General features: G+C 40.5%; 1 protein-coding gene across 1 annotated transcript; it reads right to left on the bottom strand.

The window, feature by feature from the left end:
- Positions 1-784: 784 nt before the first annotated feature.
- Positions 785-19,345, bottom strand: BHMT (betaine--homocysteine S-methyltransferase). Its single transcript, XM_014550645.1, has 6 exons — positions 18,919-19,345; positions 13,991-14,123; positions 9,645-9,826; positions 4,976-5,192; positions 3,239-3,467; positions 785-1,484 (listed from the first exon to the last, which is right to left on the bottom strand). Exons 1-6 carry the CDS (start codon positions 18,949-18,951, stop codon positions 1,301-1,303), a joined length of 978 nt encoding a protein of 325 aa, XP_014406131.1. The 5' UTR covers positions 18,952-19,345; the 3' UTR covers positions 785-1,300.
- Between the last annotated feature and the right edge of the window lie 286 nt (positions 19,346-19,631).

Raw genomic sequence — 19,631 nt, 5'->3', positions numbered from 1 at the left:
CAGCACACTTGTGAAGAAGGGAAGTATTATTACTTTTTAAATTGATGGATAAATTGAGGTATAGAGATTTCATATAGGACTTAGAAAATTATAAAATGAAAATAAGAACCTAATATCACCAAGATAGTCTCATTGCTCTTATATTTTTAATAGTTGAAGAAATTACAATTTTTAAACAGCTAACCAATCCAAGGATGTTTATAAAGCAGCATGAACTCTTTCCTAATACATGAAGGGTAGCCCTGGTTATTCTAATGGTCTTGCATCTTCCGGCTTGGGCTCTCATAAGAGCATAGATATTATCAGGTAAAAACATATTTATCCATCTAGGAAACCTGGATAGAGTTTGGAGAATTTCTTTTTTTGTTTTTCTCTAAATTATCCTTTTTTTAAGCTACCAAAGTAACACACGCTTGTTGCTCTTCAGGCTTGACTATTGGAGGCATCTAGGTGGATTCAGTTTGGGGTAGAATGGAGAGGGCCTAGACACCAATCCCTTCTCACCCCCTCCCTATTGGCTGGTACGTTTCTTAGCGGTAGAAATGGATCAGCAAAAAGAAAACAACTCTGGAACTCTGAGAGCAGGACTCTGGGCTTTGGATACTTATTGATCAGTGATCTAAGAGTAAACTTAAATAGGGAAGTCCCCATAGCTGAAGTGTCCCATAGCAGTGGTTTTCAAACTATGGGCCAAAACCTGTAAATGGATCATAAAATCAATTTGAAGGATCTTGACCAGCATGTTTTATTAATAAAATAAGATGGAAAGAAATAGAACACAAAATACCAGAATAGACCACACATTTTATTTCAGTGGTTGTATGGTATGTGCCTTACTGGGTCATTATATGAAATTGTATTTCTTGCTAAGGGTCATGTTCGAAGGAGCTTGGAAGTCACTTCCCTATATCACTTTATCTGTCCCAATCTGGTCACGGAGCCATTTATGACAGTTCATGTCTAATCCTCCTCACTAGCCTGCAAGCTTCTTGAAGTCGGGATTAATGTCAGAATTACTCTTCCTTGGCCACAGCGATTTCCTTAATGCCTTCTACACAGTGGGTTCTTAGTAAACCTGCTTAAGATTTACTTCGTACTTATTTTGCTTCTAAGGAAATTTCTAAAACATACTTTTAAAATTGTCAAGTGCTGTCTGTAATTCTATTTTGTTCAGCTCATACCAATTTTATGTATAGGCTGGCGTTAATAGGAGCATTGTATTTTAACCATCTTTTCCTTATTTTTAAGAACTGTGGCCCAAGCATAGAAGAATTCACAAAATTGGGTTCCACTGAGGCTACTACGCAGATTTGTATTTCTGTTTTTCAAAGAGCTCTCTCAGCTGCTGCTCAGTTGTGGCTTCTTTCTGCTGCATCAGCATGGAGGTTCCTTTGGTTACTCCCCAGGCATCCGGCTTTGACATTGAAGGGTTGTACGGCCTGCCTGAGGCTATCCGAAGGTTCTCCCAGTATTCCTTCCTGGCCCTGGGTGAACAAAACACATATTAGACTCGGCCCTGAGCCGATCTCTGTCACTGAAGTAGAATACCTCCACGGCACCCTCTTTGCACTCTTGAGACTATATATCCATTAAAACACACGCATTAATTTGCACTCAAACTTTTCTCCCCTCAGAATCTATATGTCTAAAATTATTTTGAATTTCCTCTTTTAACATATGCATAGGGATCAGAAGCTAAGAATCAGACTTACCCTACCTCCCCAATCATTTCCTCATGACCAGCTGAGCCCACATTTGCTGCTCTTCTCACACCAGCATCACTTCTACACTCTCACTCCGTGGACCTGCCTCCTTCTTCTTTCTCCATTGTCTCCTCTAGCTCAGGCCTCATCACATCTGGTATTCTAGCAAAGGCTTCCTCACAGGTTTCCGTTTTAAGGCTATTAAAACTTGCTAACTTGCAAATCTTGTCCTGGACCACTTGCCACCCTCCAGGCTCCTCACTGCCATTGAGAAGAGATCATACTTAGCTCATGAGCATGAGTAAAAGGCTGCCCCCTCTTCCTGGCTTGTATCTCCTACCAAATTCTGTCTCTGATACTCTCAAACTTATAGTTTTTCAATATGCCATTCTTTTTCCACCTGAGTGCATTTCTGTAGACTGTTTCCCTAACCCAGTGGTCGGCAAACTGCGGCTCGCGAGCCACATGCGGCTCTTTGGCCCCTTGAGTGTGGCTCTTCCTAAGCCTTAGGAGTACCCTAATTAAGTTAATAACAATGTTCCTACCTATATAGTTTAAGTTTAAAAAATTTGGCTCTCAAAAGAAATTTCAATCGTTGTACTATTGATATTTGGCTCTGTTGACTAATGAGTTTGCCGACCACTGCCCTAACCCTTCAAAATTTAGCTTGGGCAGCAGCTCTCTTAAAAATCCTTCATTACCCCTTCTCTGCCTTTTGCCCCCAAAGGCCATTAGTGCATAGTTGTGCTCAATTAATGTCAGCTGAACAGAGCAGACCTGCTCCCTCTGCTTGGGGTGCTCACCCTCCACCCCCTTCTCTAGCTCATCCCTTCTGCTAAAATATCTTTCTTTTAAGGCAAACATAGTACTTCTCTTCATTGTTATTTTTTTCCATGCTTCTATTATTAAAGCGGTTACCACGGTATAATACATTGGTTTTCTTATCCATTTTCCCCAGTATACTGTGAGAATCCCTAAGCCAGAGACCACAGGCTTTCTTTTCCCCCTTCCCTTCCCTTCCCTTCCCTTCCCTCTTCTTTTCTTTCTACCACAGCTGTTCATTCCTCTACTCCTAGTGCTCTGCACACTGCCTGACATAAAATATGTTTATTATTCATCTTCTCCACTGGACTGCAAGCTTTGAGGGCAAATACTTTTTCTACCTTATTCATCACTCTATTCCAAGCTCTGAGAATTGTGCTTGGCATAGAGCCGGCACTTAATAAGTATTTGTTATACTTAAGTCTTAAAGAATCCATGTTAGGGTCCACCACATGGATGGTGCTTTCCTAGAGCATGAAATCATACTTCACTGCAACTTACATTGCTTACATTCTATATTCCTAAAGTCTTCTCTAGAAATTGCTCCATCAGGATGTTTTATAGACACATCTGTGAGTTAATTTAAGGAGAAGAACTGACTCTTTATCATCACACATCAAATTAGTTATACTCTTTATGATGACCTCACTTGGACATATTCATAATTAATGTATATGAGTTTGGTTTGGCAGATATAGTTTAAAGGTTCTTACCTGGCTCTAATCCAGGGTTTGGTGTGCATGTCCAAACCACTTCCCCAGCTGCCATGTTTCTCTGAAGCTGGTGGCAAAAAGCCCCTTTCTGGGGCCAGCTCCTCTGCAATCGCCCTGATGTGGTAGGGCTCGAATCCACAGCACCCGCCAATGAACCTGACCCCCAGGTTGTAGGCCTCTCTGGCGTATTTTTGAATGTCCCACCTGGTTGCAACTCTGGGCTCCAGTCCTGCAATAAATGACATTATGACCAAATTCTTTCTTAAAAAATATTTTAAATGAACAACAATAATAAGTATATAATCTTCAATAAATGAGTTAAATAAGTGGTCAATATTTAATTCTTAACTTTTCAAAACTGTTAGCTACTTTGTGTCTATATATATCCAGTTTTAAATGCTGTGGTAGTCAGCTTTCAAGATGAACCCTGTCCTCTGATATTCTCATCCTTGCATAGTCTCTGCCTTGTGCTCTTGGAACCCTTACCCTAGTGAAAGCCAGATGCCATGTTGTGAGAACACGCAAACACCACAGTGGAAAGACCCAGGAGCTGAGGAACTCAGGCCTCCAGTAAAGACAGCAAGAAACTGACACAGGCTCCTAAGAGTCAACTAGAGTGCTTAGAAGTAGATCCCCCAGCTCCCATCAGGCCTTTAGATGACTATAGCTCTGGCCAATGTCTGGACTGCAACCTCTTAAAAGACTCTGAGCAAAAACCACCCAACTAAGCTGTTCCTGAATTCATAATGCACAGGAACTATGAGATTGTAGATACAAAGTTTTACAGTAATTTGTTATACAGCAATAAGTAACACAAATGTCTTGCCATTCTTCTTCCATGGTTGTCCTAGAGTGATTATTTTTTAATATCTTACTTCTCTGAGGGTCCCTATAGGATACAGAATATGGTATAAAGACCTTAGAATGGAACAGGAGGTTGGCCATGCTCAGGCCCTGCTGATATCTCTGGGGTTGATTTTCAAGGTAGACTCACGCCCACTCCCAAAACACACTAAAAGACTTTATCCTTCTGCCTAGACTGCAAGAGTGCCTTCAATTCACTGCTCGGTCTCTTCATTCAAATTTGTCATAGAGTAGCCCAGTGATATCTTTCCTCCATCCCCAAACCCTGGAGTAGGAGTATCTGAGCAACATTCAAAATAGGAGGAAAGGATCTTGGAGGTTACCTAGTTCTAACCGTCTTATTTTTCTGATGAGAAAATTAAGATCTCAAGCTTCCTAATGCCACGACCCTTTAATACAGTTCCTCATGTTGTGGTGACCCCCCATTTCATTGTTACAAATTGAACATAATTAAAGCATAGTGATTAATCACAAAACAATATGTAATTATATATGTGTTTTCCGATGGTCTTAGGCGACCCCTGTGAAAGGGTCGTTCGACCCCCAAAGGGGTCGCGACCCACAGGTTGAGAACCGCTGATCTAGAGGAACTAAGGAATTTTGCTAAGGTTACACAACTTAGCAACAGAGCTGGAACCAGAATGAAAATCTTTGCTGATCCCACCTGTCATCTTTGTTTGCTGATACCTTCTTTTCCTTTTATGACTATCTAACATAAAGGGATTTGTGGCTGCAGGAAGAAAAGCTGGGAGCTAGTGTTGAGGAGATAGGCATACATTTCTTTACTATGATACAGCTCTATGAGCTATAGATTTATTTGGAATGTGTTAAACATAAAGACATCAGAGACAGTGTATAGAATGTGTGTCTTACCAAAGGGGAATTCTGGCAGATCGATAAATCCCTGTTTGCCACAGTCAGGAGTGTGGTAGGCCAAGGGCTGACTCATCAGGTGGGCTTTCAACCCGGCAGCCTGCAGGCCTTCTTTCATGAGCTTCACTGTTTGCAAACTAATTGTGGGGTCGAAATGGCAGTTCACACCAACGATGGAAGCTCCTGCAAGTGGGAAGAACATGTTAGCTTTAGGGATTCACCAGAATACCAGGAGGCCCAACTCTCCTCTCTTAATCAGGTGAATTTGGAAGTATAGCATTTGATCCCTGCTCTCTGCAAATCTATCTTACCTTTATGTAAGAATGATTGCTAACAGGCAGCAAGCACTTTCTGTGAAAAGTTCTTTGAAGAGTCTGGTATAATTGAAGTGTCATTTATGCACACTTGGCTGTCCATCTTTTTTTTTTTTTAATCATTATTAGAGTTTTTCTTAACTTCAAATTTTAGTAGTCAATTTTTCAATTTTTGACATTAATATTGCAAGCACAATAATTTTTTAGCACTCCCAGCTGCTAGATTGCACCCGTGGTTACCATACCACTATCTGAGGAATAAATCAATGTTCCCTTTCATCAGGCCAATGTAGTGATATCACTAATCCAGAGTCCAGGAGCAGCAGAGCTGATGCCACAAGCTGTGGTATCCAGTGTTCAGTGGCAGGTACCTCAGTGGTCCTCACTGGCCTGGGTCTGCAGTTTGCTCTTTATTCTTTTTCTATCGGCCGCCCTCAAGGCCATTCCTTTAAATCAGCTTTTGAAGGGGCACCTGTGACCTCAATCTTACCAAATCCAGTAATCACTTCTCTGTTCTCATTTACTCTACCTCTCAGCAGCATTCAGTCTATTGGATCCCCGCCTCTTTCATCAACACTCCCCTTCTCTTAACATAATGTTCAATAATAGTTCTCCCCTTCTGAGAACTTCCCACACTCCCTAAGTGTTGCTCCTACTGCCCTGGCTGCTTTTTGGGGGTGTTACGTGCCCACTCCTCCCCAAGGCTGAACTCTTCAACCCTGAGTGACCCAGGATCCCATCTTCTGCTCTTCACCTACACCTTCTTTTCAGCACCAGGGCCTTCAATACCATCTATATCTAGAACTCCCCTAAATTTCTCTCTCTAACCTGACCTTTCCATTAGGTTCTAGATTTGTATATTCAAAAGCTTACTTAATATCTTCACTTGGATCTTGACTACCTTTCTTTCTCTCTCTCTTTTTCTTTTGGATGATGTGCTGCCAGAATTTTTCTTTCCTTGCCGGACTTCATTATGCTAATTAATTAATCATATGTTGGCTGTTTATTGGATGTCTATTAGGTAAAAGGGTCCTTGTAAGGGGTTCTAGAGAAATATAAACATAGGACATAGTCCCTGACACCAAGAATTTTATAACTTAGCACAGGGCTTTCAGGTTTGCTCCATGAAAATAAGTTCTGTGATCCATTAAGTTAGATAGTAGCTGTTTACTATATCCCCTTCTTGGACATTGCCAATATACCTGAACATATAAAAGGCTCTGAGAAGTTCTGTAGTAAAGAGACCTGCTTAACTTGGTTTAACACAGCATTTTCTAAATGTATTTGACTACATGACCCTATAACACTCCATAGATTAGAAAATGTCGACTGAAGATATTCCAAATGAGGGGTATAAATAGAAAGTGTTATAGTTCCCAAGAAGATGGAGTGATACTTGGGGTAGGGCTGATTATTTTAGGATACATGGAGATAGAATTTGAACTAACATTGGAAGATAGACTTATTAGATGGATATTAGATAGATTTATTAGGCAGATATTTATTCAGGACCTATTATGTAATAGGCACTATGCTAGGCACAGAGTACTCAATGCTGAGACAAGAGAATGTCTGCCCTCTTAGATTTTACAGTCTAGTGAGAGAGTCAGACATTAAAGCGATCAACAAATGAGATAAATGGGAAGTGCTACAAAGGATATAAATAGGGTACAGTGATTTCAAACACTGTGGCCACCTACTCTGAACAGAATGATGAGACTCAAGCCAGGAATCCTTGCTAGTTAACAATGGTGATGATTAAGGCCTCCTCTGATCTTTCTGAAATAAGTTAATTCCCCCCTCCATTTTTATACTGATCAAAATTAGTATTATAAAACTTTATTCCTAAATAATTGTTATTGTCAATGACAAGTATGAAGTGACTTCCATGAAATATCAGGAGCTGGATAAAAATCAGAAATTAAAGAAATAACCAATCAAAGTCTCTTTACAGAGTGAGTTGGCTCTTCCACTGACACTGAGCTATTCCTTGGGTTTAAAATGAGGCAGATTTTAAAACAATCGGTATTTTCCCGAATTGAAATGAAATCTGATATTAGGAATGAAAATTATATAAGATAAGTGAGGTGGTCAGTATTTCATATCAAAGGATTTTTAAAATTTATGATGTCAGTTACCAAAAAAAAGCAAAGCATACCAGTAATTGACAAGGGTGGAAAAACTGGCAAAGAGGGCAGCTGATCTAACAGTTATTAATGTTTAAAGACCTCAACTGGAGATAAGTTGAAAATAAAACACAAATTTTCTGAATGCTCCTTTTGAGTTGCCTAAATTCTTTCCCGTTCCTAGTTGTTAAACCTTCAGCATAGGCCTACTTGCTCCTTCTTTCAAAAGACTGTTGTGGAGACAGAACCTAGAGAGACAGGACTTGGCTGGAGATCCTACACAGAACCCAGAGACAGAACCTAGCAAGAGAATGTGGCAACAGAACCTAGAGAGAGAACCTAGCGAGAGAACCTGGCTGGAAAACCTAGAGACAGAACCTAGAAACAGAACCTAGCGAGAGAACCTGGCTGAGAAACTTAGAGTAACCTGGCTATGCTGATCGACTGAACGCTGCCTCTGTGTCATTCCTTATTCGCCGACTTCGTCCACACCTTTGGGGATCCCTGGACCTGCTGGGGTTGGACCCCAGCACCCCCAGTCTTCCCCATCTCAGGAGGATATATTCCTAGAAGACCACTGGGTCAAGTGGCAGTTCCATATTTAATTTTTTGAAGAAGCTCCATACTGTTTTCCACAGTGGCTGCACCTGTCTGCATTCCCACCAGCAGTGCACTAGGGTTCCCTTTTCTCCACATCCTCACCAGCACTTGTCATTTGTTGATTTGTTGACGGTAGCCATTCTGACAGGTATGAGGTGATACCTCATTGTTGTTTTAATTTGCATCTCTCTGATGATCAGTGACCTTGAGCATTTTTCATATGTCTCTTGGTGGTCTGTATTTCCACTTTGGAGAAGTGTCTATTTAGTTCCTTTTTAATTGGCTTGTTTGTCTTCCTTTTGTTAGTTGTATGAGTTCCTTATATATTTTGGATATTAACCCTTTATCAGATGTATCATTGCCAAATATGTTCTCCCATACAGGGATGCCCTTTCATTTTGTTGATTTCTTTTGCTGTGCAGAAGCTTATTCTGATGTAATCCCATTTGTTTATTTTCTCTTCAGTTTCCATTGTCCCAGGAAATTTATCTATAAACATATTGCCACGAAAAAAAACAAAACAAAACAAAAAAAACCAAAAGACTGGTGATGGAATGGTTCAATGCATTACCAAGCTGAGCAATTTGCAATGACAATAACATCAAGAATAGTGTTGAAAACAAAATAAATCTAATGGTGGTATCTAGGACATCACATTATACCAAAAATCTATGAGAGGGTAAAAGTCTTTACATAAAAAGATCTGGTATCTTCCAGTGCCAAAGTTGCACTTAGAAGAATAGTGGTGATAATGATGATCATTTGTCTTTAAGACAAATAAAAATTTTTATGTGAAACTGAAACAAAATTATTATTCAGATGTCCCCATCTCAGTTGTATGTTATAATAGTGATTTGATTCCAGAGAATGACAGTGATGGAATGGTTCAATGCATTACCAAGCTGAGCAATGTGCAATGACAATAACATCAAAAATAGTGTTGAAAACAAAATAAACCTAATGGTGGTATCTAGAACATCACATTATACCAAAAATCTACGAGAGGGTAAAAGTCTTTACATAAAAAGATCTGGTATCTTCCAGTGCCAAAGTTGCACTTAGAAGAATAGTGGTGATAATGATGATCATTTGTCTTTAAGACAAATAAAAATAAAATTCAATTAAAGTGACTACAGAATTCATGTCTTTTTTTTATGTTTTCAATTAACAGATAAATGTAACACAAGTAAAGTCTTTTCTAATTACTTAGACCTTAAAAATGAACACATCGTCAAGAAACCCCAGTGCTGTAGGTCACAGAGACCCATGGAATTTTGAAACTGTCTTTTCATTGTAGAGATGAAGAAATTGCCCCCTTGATAGGGTAGGTAGATGCCTTACCCAGCATCACACAGTTCACTGTAGCTGAGTCAGGAAGATTCCAGGTTCACTGACCTCTTGTACCTATGACTTTTCCCCTACTATACCACATTAAAAAAAAACAACTGACAATGAAAGAATTTATAAGGATACCCACGTAGGAGCCTGAAAGAATCATTAATCATTAAATATCTTTCTGCCACTTTGGGAGACTCCAGATCAAACCCAAGTATTATTCACACATATCTCATTATTGTATTATTTAAAATAAGACAAAACTCTGCAGAGGCTCAACATTTTTCTCTGTCAGAACTTTGCGGATGACGTGTGTCTTCTGCACTCTTTTGAGAACGCCCTGTATGGTTTACTCACGGATATTTTCTCTGCCACATAGTTCCCCCTGTTCTCCAGCTTGTCTTCACTCGCATAAAAGGTGAAGGTCTGCATGACATTGGATCCAGCTCTGAGGAATTCTCGGTGAAGCTGGCGAACTGGGAGATTCAATAAGAAAGGCACTAATTGCTATCAGTTTATTAACCCAAGTTCTAGGATAAATATGAAAACATCTCCTTAAATTCTTGGTTGCTTGGCATTCATGCCTCCTGTGGGATAATTGAGAGGTGGATCTGGGGTCTCTTGCCAGGAAGAAGAGATGTCTACCATGGAGTGGGGTGAAGAAAAGAGGGAGGTCCCAGAGAGGGGTAATCATTTTAGCATTTTTGCCAGGTGAGGAGGTAGGGAAGGGCATTCTCTACAGAGGGTACAGCCTGAGCAAAGACAAGGATACGGAAACAAGCGTGGCCTTTGGGGGAACAGCAGGTAATCTGAGCCGCTGGAGTTGAGGATGTGTTGGAGAAGTGGCGGTAGATGCAGTTGGAAAGGTGGACTGGCAGACAGTATGAATGGCATAGCACATCATCCCAAGGAGTCTAGGCTCCAGACCACAAGTGTTGCCAACAGTTTGTAAGCAATGGAGTGATGTGATTAGCTCAGCGTTTCTGAAAAATGAGTGGGATAAGAATTGGAGCAAGGTTCAAACATGTCCATAATGAATGCCAAAAAGCAAAGCTTTCCCAGGTTAGAGGAAACATGATAGAAATTTTTTCCATGTAACAAAGTGTATTCAAGTTAAAGAATTATATATCCTTTGCTCTAAAATAGTGATCCTAACCCCTGGTTGCCCACTAGATACCCTGTAAGCTTTTAAAAAGTTATGAATGTGAGGGTAATCCCACAGATATTCTGATTTAATTGGTTTGGGACCAAGCACAGACTTTTTTTTTTAAAGGTTTCCCAACTAATTCTTATTTTTAGCCTTGTTGAGAACCACCATTCCTAGAGAGTGGGGAAAATGCTCATTTTATAAAATGGTAGACTTAGCTGGTATTTGCATTGTCAGGGGAATTAACTGGGCAAAGTAAGAAATCAGCAATCCAGTACCAGCCCCTGACATTTATTTCGAAATTCCAGAGGCCTATAAAATCCAAAGGTCTGGAAGCAACTATCCTGGAAGCCAGGAAGTTAATAGGACACTGGAGTTCTTAGCCCTTAGGGGCTAAGACTGGAGATGAGTCTGGCATCTTTGCATCCCAGGTGCCTACTAGACCAGAGAACATAGGAAGCTCAGTGTTTTTTTTTAAATGAACAAATAAGTGAGGCAAAAAAAGCTTTTGAATTTCAGAAAATGGGTTTCTAAGCTTGAAGCCAAATCTTTGTTTTTAAATCATGGAAACTTTAGTTCTCAATGGGAATTTAAAAGGATGCCTAAATTAAGGGGTTTGTACTTATTTTAATTAGCAACAGAACCAAGTCCCCATGTATGAATCAGATGAGCTGTTGCGGCTGGAGCAGGGGTGCAGAGCCTGTAGACCAGGTGCCTATACACCAGAGCCACACAGCTTATAAACAGGAAGCCCACCCAGGTTGTCCTTGGGTGTATTCCAGAGGCTCTGCAAAAAAATCCTGGAATGGTATGCAAATTGTTTGTGTAGCTGTACATTCACAGTGCAGAGGGTCCACACATTTTTATCAGATTTTTCCAGAGGGCAGTGACCCAACTCCTTATTCTTAGTTGATTTGATTATCCCACCATGCTTCTTAAAATTGAAGGGCTTTTCAAAATGTACCCACACAGAGACTCACTGGGGGTCAATTTTTATGAATCCAATGCCCCAAGCCCATCCAGACCCAGCAAACCCCAATTCCTTGCTGAATTCAATGCTGATTCCACTGGGTACAAGAACTACAACTTCTGACATGAACTTCAATAGGAGAATTAGTCTGGTAATTTTTGGGTATCCTTTCAATTTCTATTTTCTGTTTTCTTTCATCATAAGACTCCTGCGTCTTCCTTCTCTAACAAATAATAGGGTGTGACTGGTCCCTAGGACAAGATCACAACCTATACTAATTAATTATATTCATCCTATGGTTTTAAACTTCGTTATATTAGTTTTATCTTAGCATCATAGACGCTAAATGTTACCCAGTCTCTTGACTAAGTTGCTGAGTGGGTATCCTTACAAATTCTTACATCCTCACCATTTTTTAATGTGGCACTGTGTGTAGGGGGAAAGAGCATAGGCACAAGAGGTCAGTGAACCTGGAATCTTCCTGATGCAGCTACAGTGAACTGTGTGATGTTGGGCAAGTCATTTACCTACCCCATCAAGGCAGCAATTTCTTTATCTCTACAAGGCAAAGGGAGTTTCAGAATTCCATGAGTCTGTGTGTCCTACAGGACTGGGGTTTCTTGAGGACAAATGTCCATTTTTAATGTCTAAATAATTAGAAAAGACCTTTCTTGTGATACATTTATCTGTTAATTGAGAAAATACAGAAAGACATGAATTCTGTAGTCACTTTAATTAAATTGTATTCTTTTTAACCATAAAGGCAAATCATCATCATTATCATCACTATTTGCTAGATAGTCTTCTATGTGCCTCACAGGACATCAGATGTATTTAGCATTTTGGGGAAATTAAAGGTGTTTAAAGAATTCATGCTCTGAAAGAGAGCGGTGGTCAGTTTTCATGCTATTTTATGTAAATGAATGTGTGTACCTGCAGGTGCTTTTCTAAATTAAGCTGGGTGAAAGCTAGAATTGAGGTAGACCCTGAAAAACTTCCCAGAAAATTGGACTACACCTGAAATATTTTTGTAGGACTGGTACCTGGGCTTCACTTTTTAGTGCTGGAAACGGCAAGGAAGGGAAAGTTATGCTACAGGTCTATAATCCCTTATCCAAGGCATTCTAGGACTAAATGCACTTTGGAGTTCAGAATTTTGGGGATTTTAGAAAGCGATTACAGTATATATGCTATATATTATCTAACACTCATTAGCCGCCCCCTAATCAAACACATTAATACTTATTTTACATCAAAATATATGACTAACCACACTAAAGGGAATACGGTTATAAATATCCTCACATTAGTTTAGGTCACATTTTGCCCCCAAATGATTTTGCTGTAAATTTATTATCCCACTGAAGAAATACTGCAGAATTTTATTTGACCTTTTTAGAGTTTGCTATGGAATCCCAAAGACTTGCATTTCTCAAGTAAATTTACAAGGGTAATATCTAAGTATGTTCTATGCATATATAACTGGGAGATATTATCTATGTACATATAAACTCCCTCAGGTTCCATCCCACCTCCCTCCTAGTCATAAAAGAATTGTGGTCAAAAAAGTAAGTGAGAATAGGTGTATGGGTACAGGTGCAGGATAGATAGATAGTCAAATTTAAATAGGGTGGGCTAGTATACAATGCAGTTAACTAGCTGGCATCTATACAGCGGAGGAGGGCCTATCTGTAAGGCCATGATTGATATTGTACCATGTACCATTTAACTTAAAGTGGTTAAGGAGAGAAGGTGGACATATGCAGGAGAATGGGTAATAAGCACTAAAGTGGGAGGGAAGAAAGACTGAGGGTTTTGATGAGATTTGGGAGTGGCAGTGTTAGAGAGAGTGAGCAGAAAAGATAGGAGGTGGTGGTCAAAGAGTGAGTGCTGGTAATTGAGATTTCAGAGATGGACGGACAGCTATTGATGAAGGCAAGGTCTAGGAGTGGGCTGCTGAGGGGGTGGGTGGAGGAAGAGTTCTGTTGGAGACGAGGAGGAAATCAAGGCACTAGCAGAAAGTGCTGCACTGAAGTCACCTAGAGAGGTGAGGGGGAGAGGGGCAGAGGAAGGCAGAGAGCCAGGTACTAGACTTATCTACAGTGAGGGTCAGGACCAAGTGGTAAACACAGGTGACAGTAACAAAGAGGACTGTTTTGCTTATCCAACACGTGGATCCATACTTACATATGTAGCACAGTGCCCAGCAGGCATTAATAAATATTTGGAAAATGTGGCATGAATGTATCTGTTTGATGGTATGCACCTAGACTTGAGTCAATATAGTGCTCTTTTATGAAAAGTTCAAATAGAGCAAGGGTGGGAACCTTTTTTCTGACAAGGGCCATTTGGATATTAATAGCATACAAAATTATCAACTTAAAAATTAGCCTGCTATATTTGGTCAAACACTTAATTAACTCACCCCTAATGCCTTGGAAGGGCCAGACCAAATGACTTTGCAGGCCTTATATGGCCCGCAGGCTGGACGTTCCCACCCCTGAAATAGAGCAAGGCACCAACCTGCTTCTGGGTGCTCCACAGCAGCTTCCGGGGTCCAGGGGCCTGCCTTCACATAGCCCCTCTTCTCCAGTGAAAAGACAAACCCTCCATCTCCAATCACAACCTCTCCAGAGTTTAAACGTTCGAGGATGCCCTGAAATTACAGATGAGGGGGGAAAAGGAGCTACTTGAGTTTTTTAGACAATTTTCTATCTTTAACTTATAGACAATTTATCTTTAACTTTTGCTATCATATTCTTGAGAAATGTTATTTCTATAGAATTCTAAGAAAGTACAATGTATAGTTTATAAATTCATGGTACTATCTATAAGGCAAACAGCCAACATGCTCATATAATGAACATTTGTGTATGCATGTGTCGGGGGTGGTGGTCTTTCAGGACACGTTAAAGAGTTTTGAAGAATGTGGGAAGATGTTATGTTTGAAGAAATACCTGAAGAAGGATTAAATGAACAGGTTTTGTTCTAAATCCTCAAATGAAAACTTAAGCACACATTCTTCAAATGGTGTAGGCTAGTCTTTCTTCTTCTATAGATAAACTAAGGAGATGATTAAAATTGACAAAGTTGAAGTGGCATATAATACTAGTAAGGCATTTTGAAGACTGAAAAGTCAGAAGACACTTGATAAAGACAGAAGGAAAGGATACAACCTCAAAGGTGGTCAAATCCCTTAAAGTCTTCTATCTTTGGTGTTAATACTCAGTTTCTGCAACAGCAGCTATGTTATGCTGTCCAAGAGGTTATGAGTATGCGTGTTGCACTCTACAAGTGTGACATGACAAGGACAGGAGAAAGACAAGTAAATAAAGTATTTGTAAACTGATTTCCAGCCCAATCTCCATACTATTCCAATCATTTACAGTACTGTGCAATAATTACCCAGACATTATTGTTTAATAGATATATTTTGAACTGAATATTTTTCTTTATTTTTTTAAATATATTTTTATTGATTTCAGAAAAGGGAGAAGGAGAAAGTGATAGAAACATCAATGATGAGAGAGAATCATCTATTGGCTGCCTCCTGAACACCTTCTATTGAGGATTGAGCCCACAACCTGGGCATGTGCTCTGACCGGAATTGACCTGTGCCCTCTTGGTTCATAGGTCAACACTCAAACACTGAGCTACACCAGCTGGGCTGACCTGAATATTTTTAAAGGGCTTTGTAAATTAGAAAGTAATTTTCTAGTGTAACCATTTCTTTTTAATTTAAAGGAATCATAGACTTTAACAATAAAAAACACCTGCATTCAATTTGGTCATTTTCCCTGATTTTATAAATGAAGCATTAAGGCCCAGAATCTAAAAATTTACACAAAGTCTGCCAGGTGGGGAGTATAGGGCCTCCTGATTCTTATTCATAAGTGTTATCTAGATTCGATTTTAAATGGGAGTGAGGAGGGTGGGACAGCCTGAAAAGACTATGAAAGTTATAACTTGGAATGTACCTACCTATTGTGTTCCATTTATTACCAATAACAGTGGGTAAAACAAATGCTGATGTAATAACAAGGGTTACATAAATTTGGTGGAGCCATTCATAAGATTTTGCATCCACCTTCTTGGAGCCTCCCTCATTTTAATCCTCTTTCCCTCCATTGCCCTTTCCAGTGCCATCTGGTCAGCTAGTGCTCAGAGAGAAGACACAACTAACATTTTCACTTTAAAGCAATAAAATAGAAGGGTCATGCTATATGTTCCCTAATATCCCTTCCAGCTAGAAAAATTTTCAAGCATAAAAATCCATGAGATAACAAAACCACTACAACAATACAGAATTGATCACATGTAATTTTGAAATCCAAATAAGTCATGAGTTCAATGTACCTAAATGCCACATCTTAACACAACTTTATGACCCAATTAACAAGAAATACACACACACACACACACACACATATTGCTAGTCAGTGCAGTTATATAAAAACACAAACAAAAATCAAATAAATGAGATATGACTTGCTACTAACTTTCATTTGATTGAAATAACTCATGATATTTCTGTTCAGTCACTTAGCAACTCTCATTGAACATGCATGTGTTTTCAAACTCTAGTACCACAAACATTTAAATACAAAGCATAGCTAAGAATTTAATATTTGCTGGTGGAGTGGTTAGTGGTGATTCCATTACCATATTGTTCATAAATTGGTTGAACAATTACATCTGGAAAAACAATGTCTTAGATTCTAATGCATTTGTTAATTACCTGAACTTCAGACATTTTTGTTCCAAAGCTAAACAGCTTTTTTTTAAAAAGTGGAATGTGCTATGAAAAAAATTCTCAAAATATGGACATTTTAATGACGTTGATTCTACCAATCCATGAACATGGTATATTCTTCTATATGGTTTATATCTTCTTTCATCTCTTTTTTCAACATCCTGGAGTTTTTCAAGTACACGTCTTTTACCTCCTTGGTTAAGTTTATTCCTAAGTATCTTAAGTTTTTTGTTGCAATGGTAAATGGGATTGTTTTTTTTCATTTCTCTTTCTGAGAGTTCATTATTGGTGTATAAAAATGCCATCAATTTCTGGGTGTTAATTTTGTATGCTGCTACATTGCCAAATTCATTTATTAAATCGAGTAGTTTTTTTGGTGGAGTGTTTAGGGTTGTCTATGTACAATATCATGTCATTTGTGAAATATGACAGTTTTATTTCCTCCTTTCCAATTTGGATGCCTTTTATTTCTTCTTCTTGTCTGACCGCTGTGGCTAGGACTTCCAGTACTATGTTGAATAAGAGTGGTGAAAGCGGACATCTCTGTCTTGTTCTTATTCTTAGGGGAAATGTTTTTAGTTTTTGCCCATTGAGTATGATGTTGGCTGTAGGTTTGTCATATATGACTCTTACCATTTGCAATAGCATGGATGGACCTAGAGAGTTTTATGCTAAGCAAAATAAGCCAATCAGAGAAGATAAGTGTTACATGATCTCACTGGTATGTGGAATCTAATGAACAAAATAAAGTGATGAACAAAAAAGATCCAGAGACATAGAAGCATAGAACAGACTGAGGAACATCAGAGGGAAGGTTGGGGTGGGGGAGGAGAGGTTAACCAGGGAAATTATATGCATAGTCATGGACACCGACAAAAGAGTGGTGAAGGCCTGGAAGCATAGAACAGACTGAGGAACATCAGAGGGAAGGTAGGGGTGGGGGAGGAGAGATTAACCAGGGAAATTATATGCATAGTCATGGACACAGACAAGAGTGGTGAAGGCCTCGGAGGGGCGGGTGCAGGGAGGAGGGGGTCAATGGGAAATAAAACAAAGGGAACATTTGTAATACTTTCAACAATAAAGATACATTTTAAAAATTTATAAAAATTCTCAAGATATTGTTTTGTGAAAAAGTCTTACAAAACAGTATCTGTAATATCAGACCATTTTTGTATAAAAGTACATATTTTCCAAGACAACAAACTAGCAGAATATACACTAAGATGTAGCAGATGGTGTTCATAAGTCTTTTCCAAGCTGTTTACAATGAACATATGTTAGCTTTGTAACTTATATTATAATTTTAAACTCAAAAGTATAGACATATTATTGTCTATGTTTTAACACTGGCATATGCATGGAAATAAGGTCACCAAAGAAACTTTTTTTCCATTTTATGTCTATCTTTTGCTTATATAATCCTTTAAAATGTTTCATTTTCTGAGTTTGCAGTTGGTTAGAATCTATGGCTATGAGAATGGAGCCAAACCAAAAAAACATTTTTTAAATCTCTGTAGGAATCATTCTTTCCAGTATACATCAACTATTCCGTTAGTAGATTTATGGATTGGCAAAGATTCTCAACCCAATTGAACTGGTGATAGTCTCTAATCATTTGCCTCTCAACATCTTCTTCAGCATCTATTAATGCTGCATGGCATTTAAAAATTTTAAGTGAGTTAGCCTTTTTCTTTTGTGGAGGTCTTTTTAATTTGGGGGGATGGTTGGCAATGAGAGGATGTGAGTTGGACCTGCCCTCATGGTCCTCACAGCTAAGCAGGTACAGTTGGCCTGGCCGCCCCCTACCCCCAACCCCCGGGGGGCCCCTCCCCCCCCCCCCCGCCCAGGCCTCCAGCCTCTGGCTGAGTGCTTTGACAACTAAAGGTCAAATATATTCCCTCTCCCTGTATCCTTTTCTTCCCATACACCCAGCCATAGTCTTGAGGTCAGTCTCCATCCATCTTCCACCAAACTAGAGGACGGCTGAGAGCCTGAACCAGAACACTGGTCCAACAAGGGAAGATATGTGCTTGTTATTAATCAGGTGCTGGAGATGCTGTTTTAAAAATCTTAATAACAGCCCTTCCACAGTATCTTACGGCCTCTGTGCCCATTTTTGAGGCCCTCCTGGTGCACTTTGTCTTCATCGCTGAAACCAAACTGTGGGAGAAAACGTACCATTGTCCAACCAAGCTGCAAATATGACCCTGAAGGAGGGAGGTACCCGGAGACCCCACAGTGGGGAGGCGCATGCTGGAAACTGTCAGAGCCCGAGCCCGCGCCAGCCTGTGGGGCTGGTCCAGGGTGCAGAGGGGCGCACGTGCAGGGTTGGTGGCAGCGGCTGCGGCTTCGAGAGGGCAGACACATTGGAACCCGGGGAGAGAAGTCCCGCCTGTGAGTCTGGAGCTGCCCTTCTGGGAGAGTGCATGCAGGACTCAGGAAATGTTGGGAGTCTCAGAGCTCTGGGGGCGCCCTCGAGTGGGGAGTCAAGAGATCTAGGGAGTGCCGTGGACGTGGGCAGGAATGAGGGGCTCAGAGGCTCCTTGGGTCTTGCAGGAGACGTTCTGGGAGCACCTTCTCACAGCCGGGCTCGAGGACGCCTCTGCACTCCCGAGGGTGGGAGATTCGGATTTGGTGGAGCGCCACCCGGACTCTTGACTGGGACGGAGAGCGCCCTGGGTTCCCCAAGACTCACCTTTTTGGCCTTTTTGCCCCCAATGGGTGCCATCTTCGTGGTGTCCGGACTGAAATTCGGCTCGGATGTGGACCTAGGAGGCCTGCGTGTGCCCCTGCGAAGCCCAGAGCTGCCCCGCGGCTGCAGCCGGGCTCTTTATACTCGCCGCTCCAGTGTGGGATGGTTTCCCCAGCCTCCTCGCGGTCCAACTGCGGGCCTCGGGCGGGGAACACGCCCACCAGCCTTTTATTGAGGCCTGCCTGCTGCTTGGGAAGCTGCCTTTTGCTGAGATGACGGGAGGAGGTGATCGAGATTGTTCTCCCAAATGGGTGAAAACAACGAGAAGTAAAATAAGAAAAAGTAAACAATAATAATGAGGTCACCACTCAGGCTTCAAATGACCTGCTCACAGCCCCTCTTTGCCCTTCCTGGGTCCCTGATTCTGATTCACTTCTTCCTTGCCTGGGATTATGCACCATTATTTACATAAGCCACCTGTCAAGGACCCTACAAATTCCATTCATGCCCAAATATTTGTCCAAGGCCAGGGTACAAGATTACTGGGTGAGGAGGCTTTGCCCTGGAAGTCAGCCTGAGTGTCATGTGTGATATACGTCCAGCGGTTACATAACGGAACACAGATACAGCATTTGCTGAAAGAACCCATACAACCCTGAATTAGTGGGTATGTTTAAAACTTCCTTCTTCCCTTATATCCAAAACATGCCTTGCAG

This window comes from Myotis brandtii, unplaced genomic scaffold, assembly GCF_000412655.1.
Source record: "Myotis brandtii unplaced genomic scaffold, ASM41265v1 scaffold115, whole genome shotgun sequence".
NCBI classification, from domain to species: domain Eukaryota; kingdom Metazoa; phylum Chordata; class Mammalia; order Chiroptera; family Vespertilionidae; genus Myotis; species Myotis brandtii.
This window is presented reverse-complemented; position numbering and strand designations above follow the sequence as displayed.

Bases quoted from the DNA above. Each gene is read 5' to 3' on its own strand.
- BHMT (XM_014550645.1), bottom strand. From the start codon at position 18,951: ATGGCACCCATTGGGGGCAAAAAGGCCAAAAAG. The intron at 5,193-9,644 runs TGACAGAGAAAA...GTATTCTGGTGA, and splicing joins ACACGTCATCCGCAAAGTTC to ATCCCTAAAGCTAACATGTT. The intron at 1,485-3,238 runs GTAAGAACCTTT...TTGTTCACCCAG, and splicing joins AAACCCTGGATTAGAGCCAG to GGCCAGGAAGGAATACTGGG.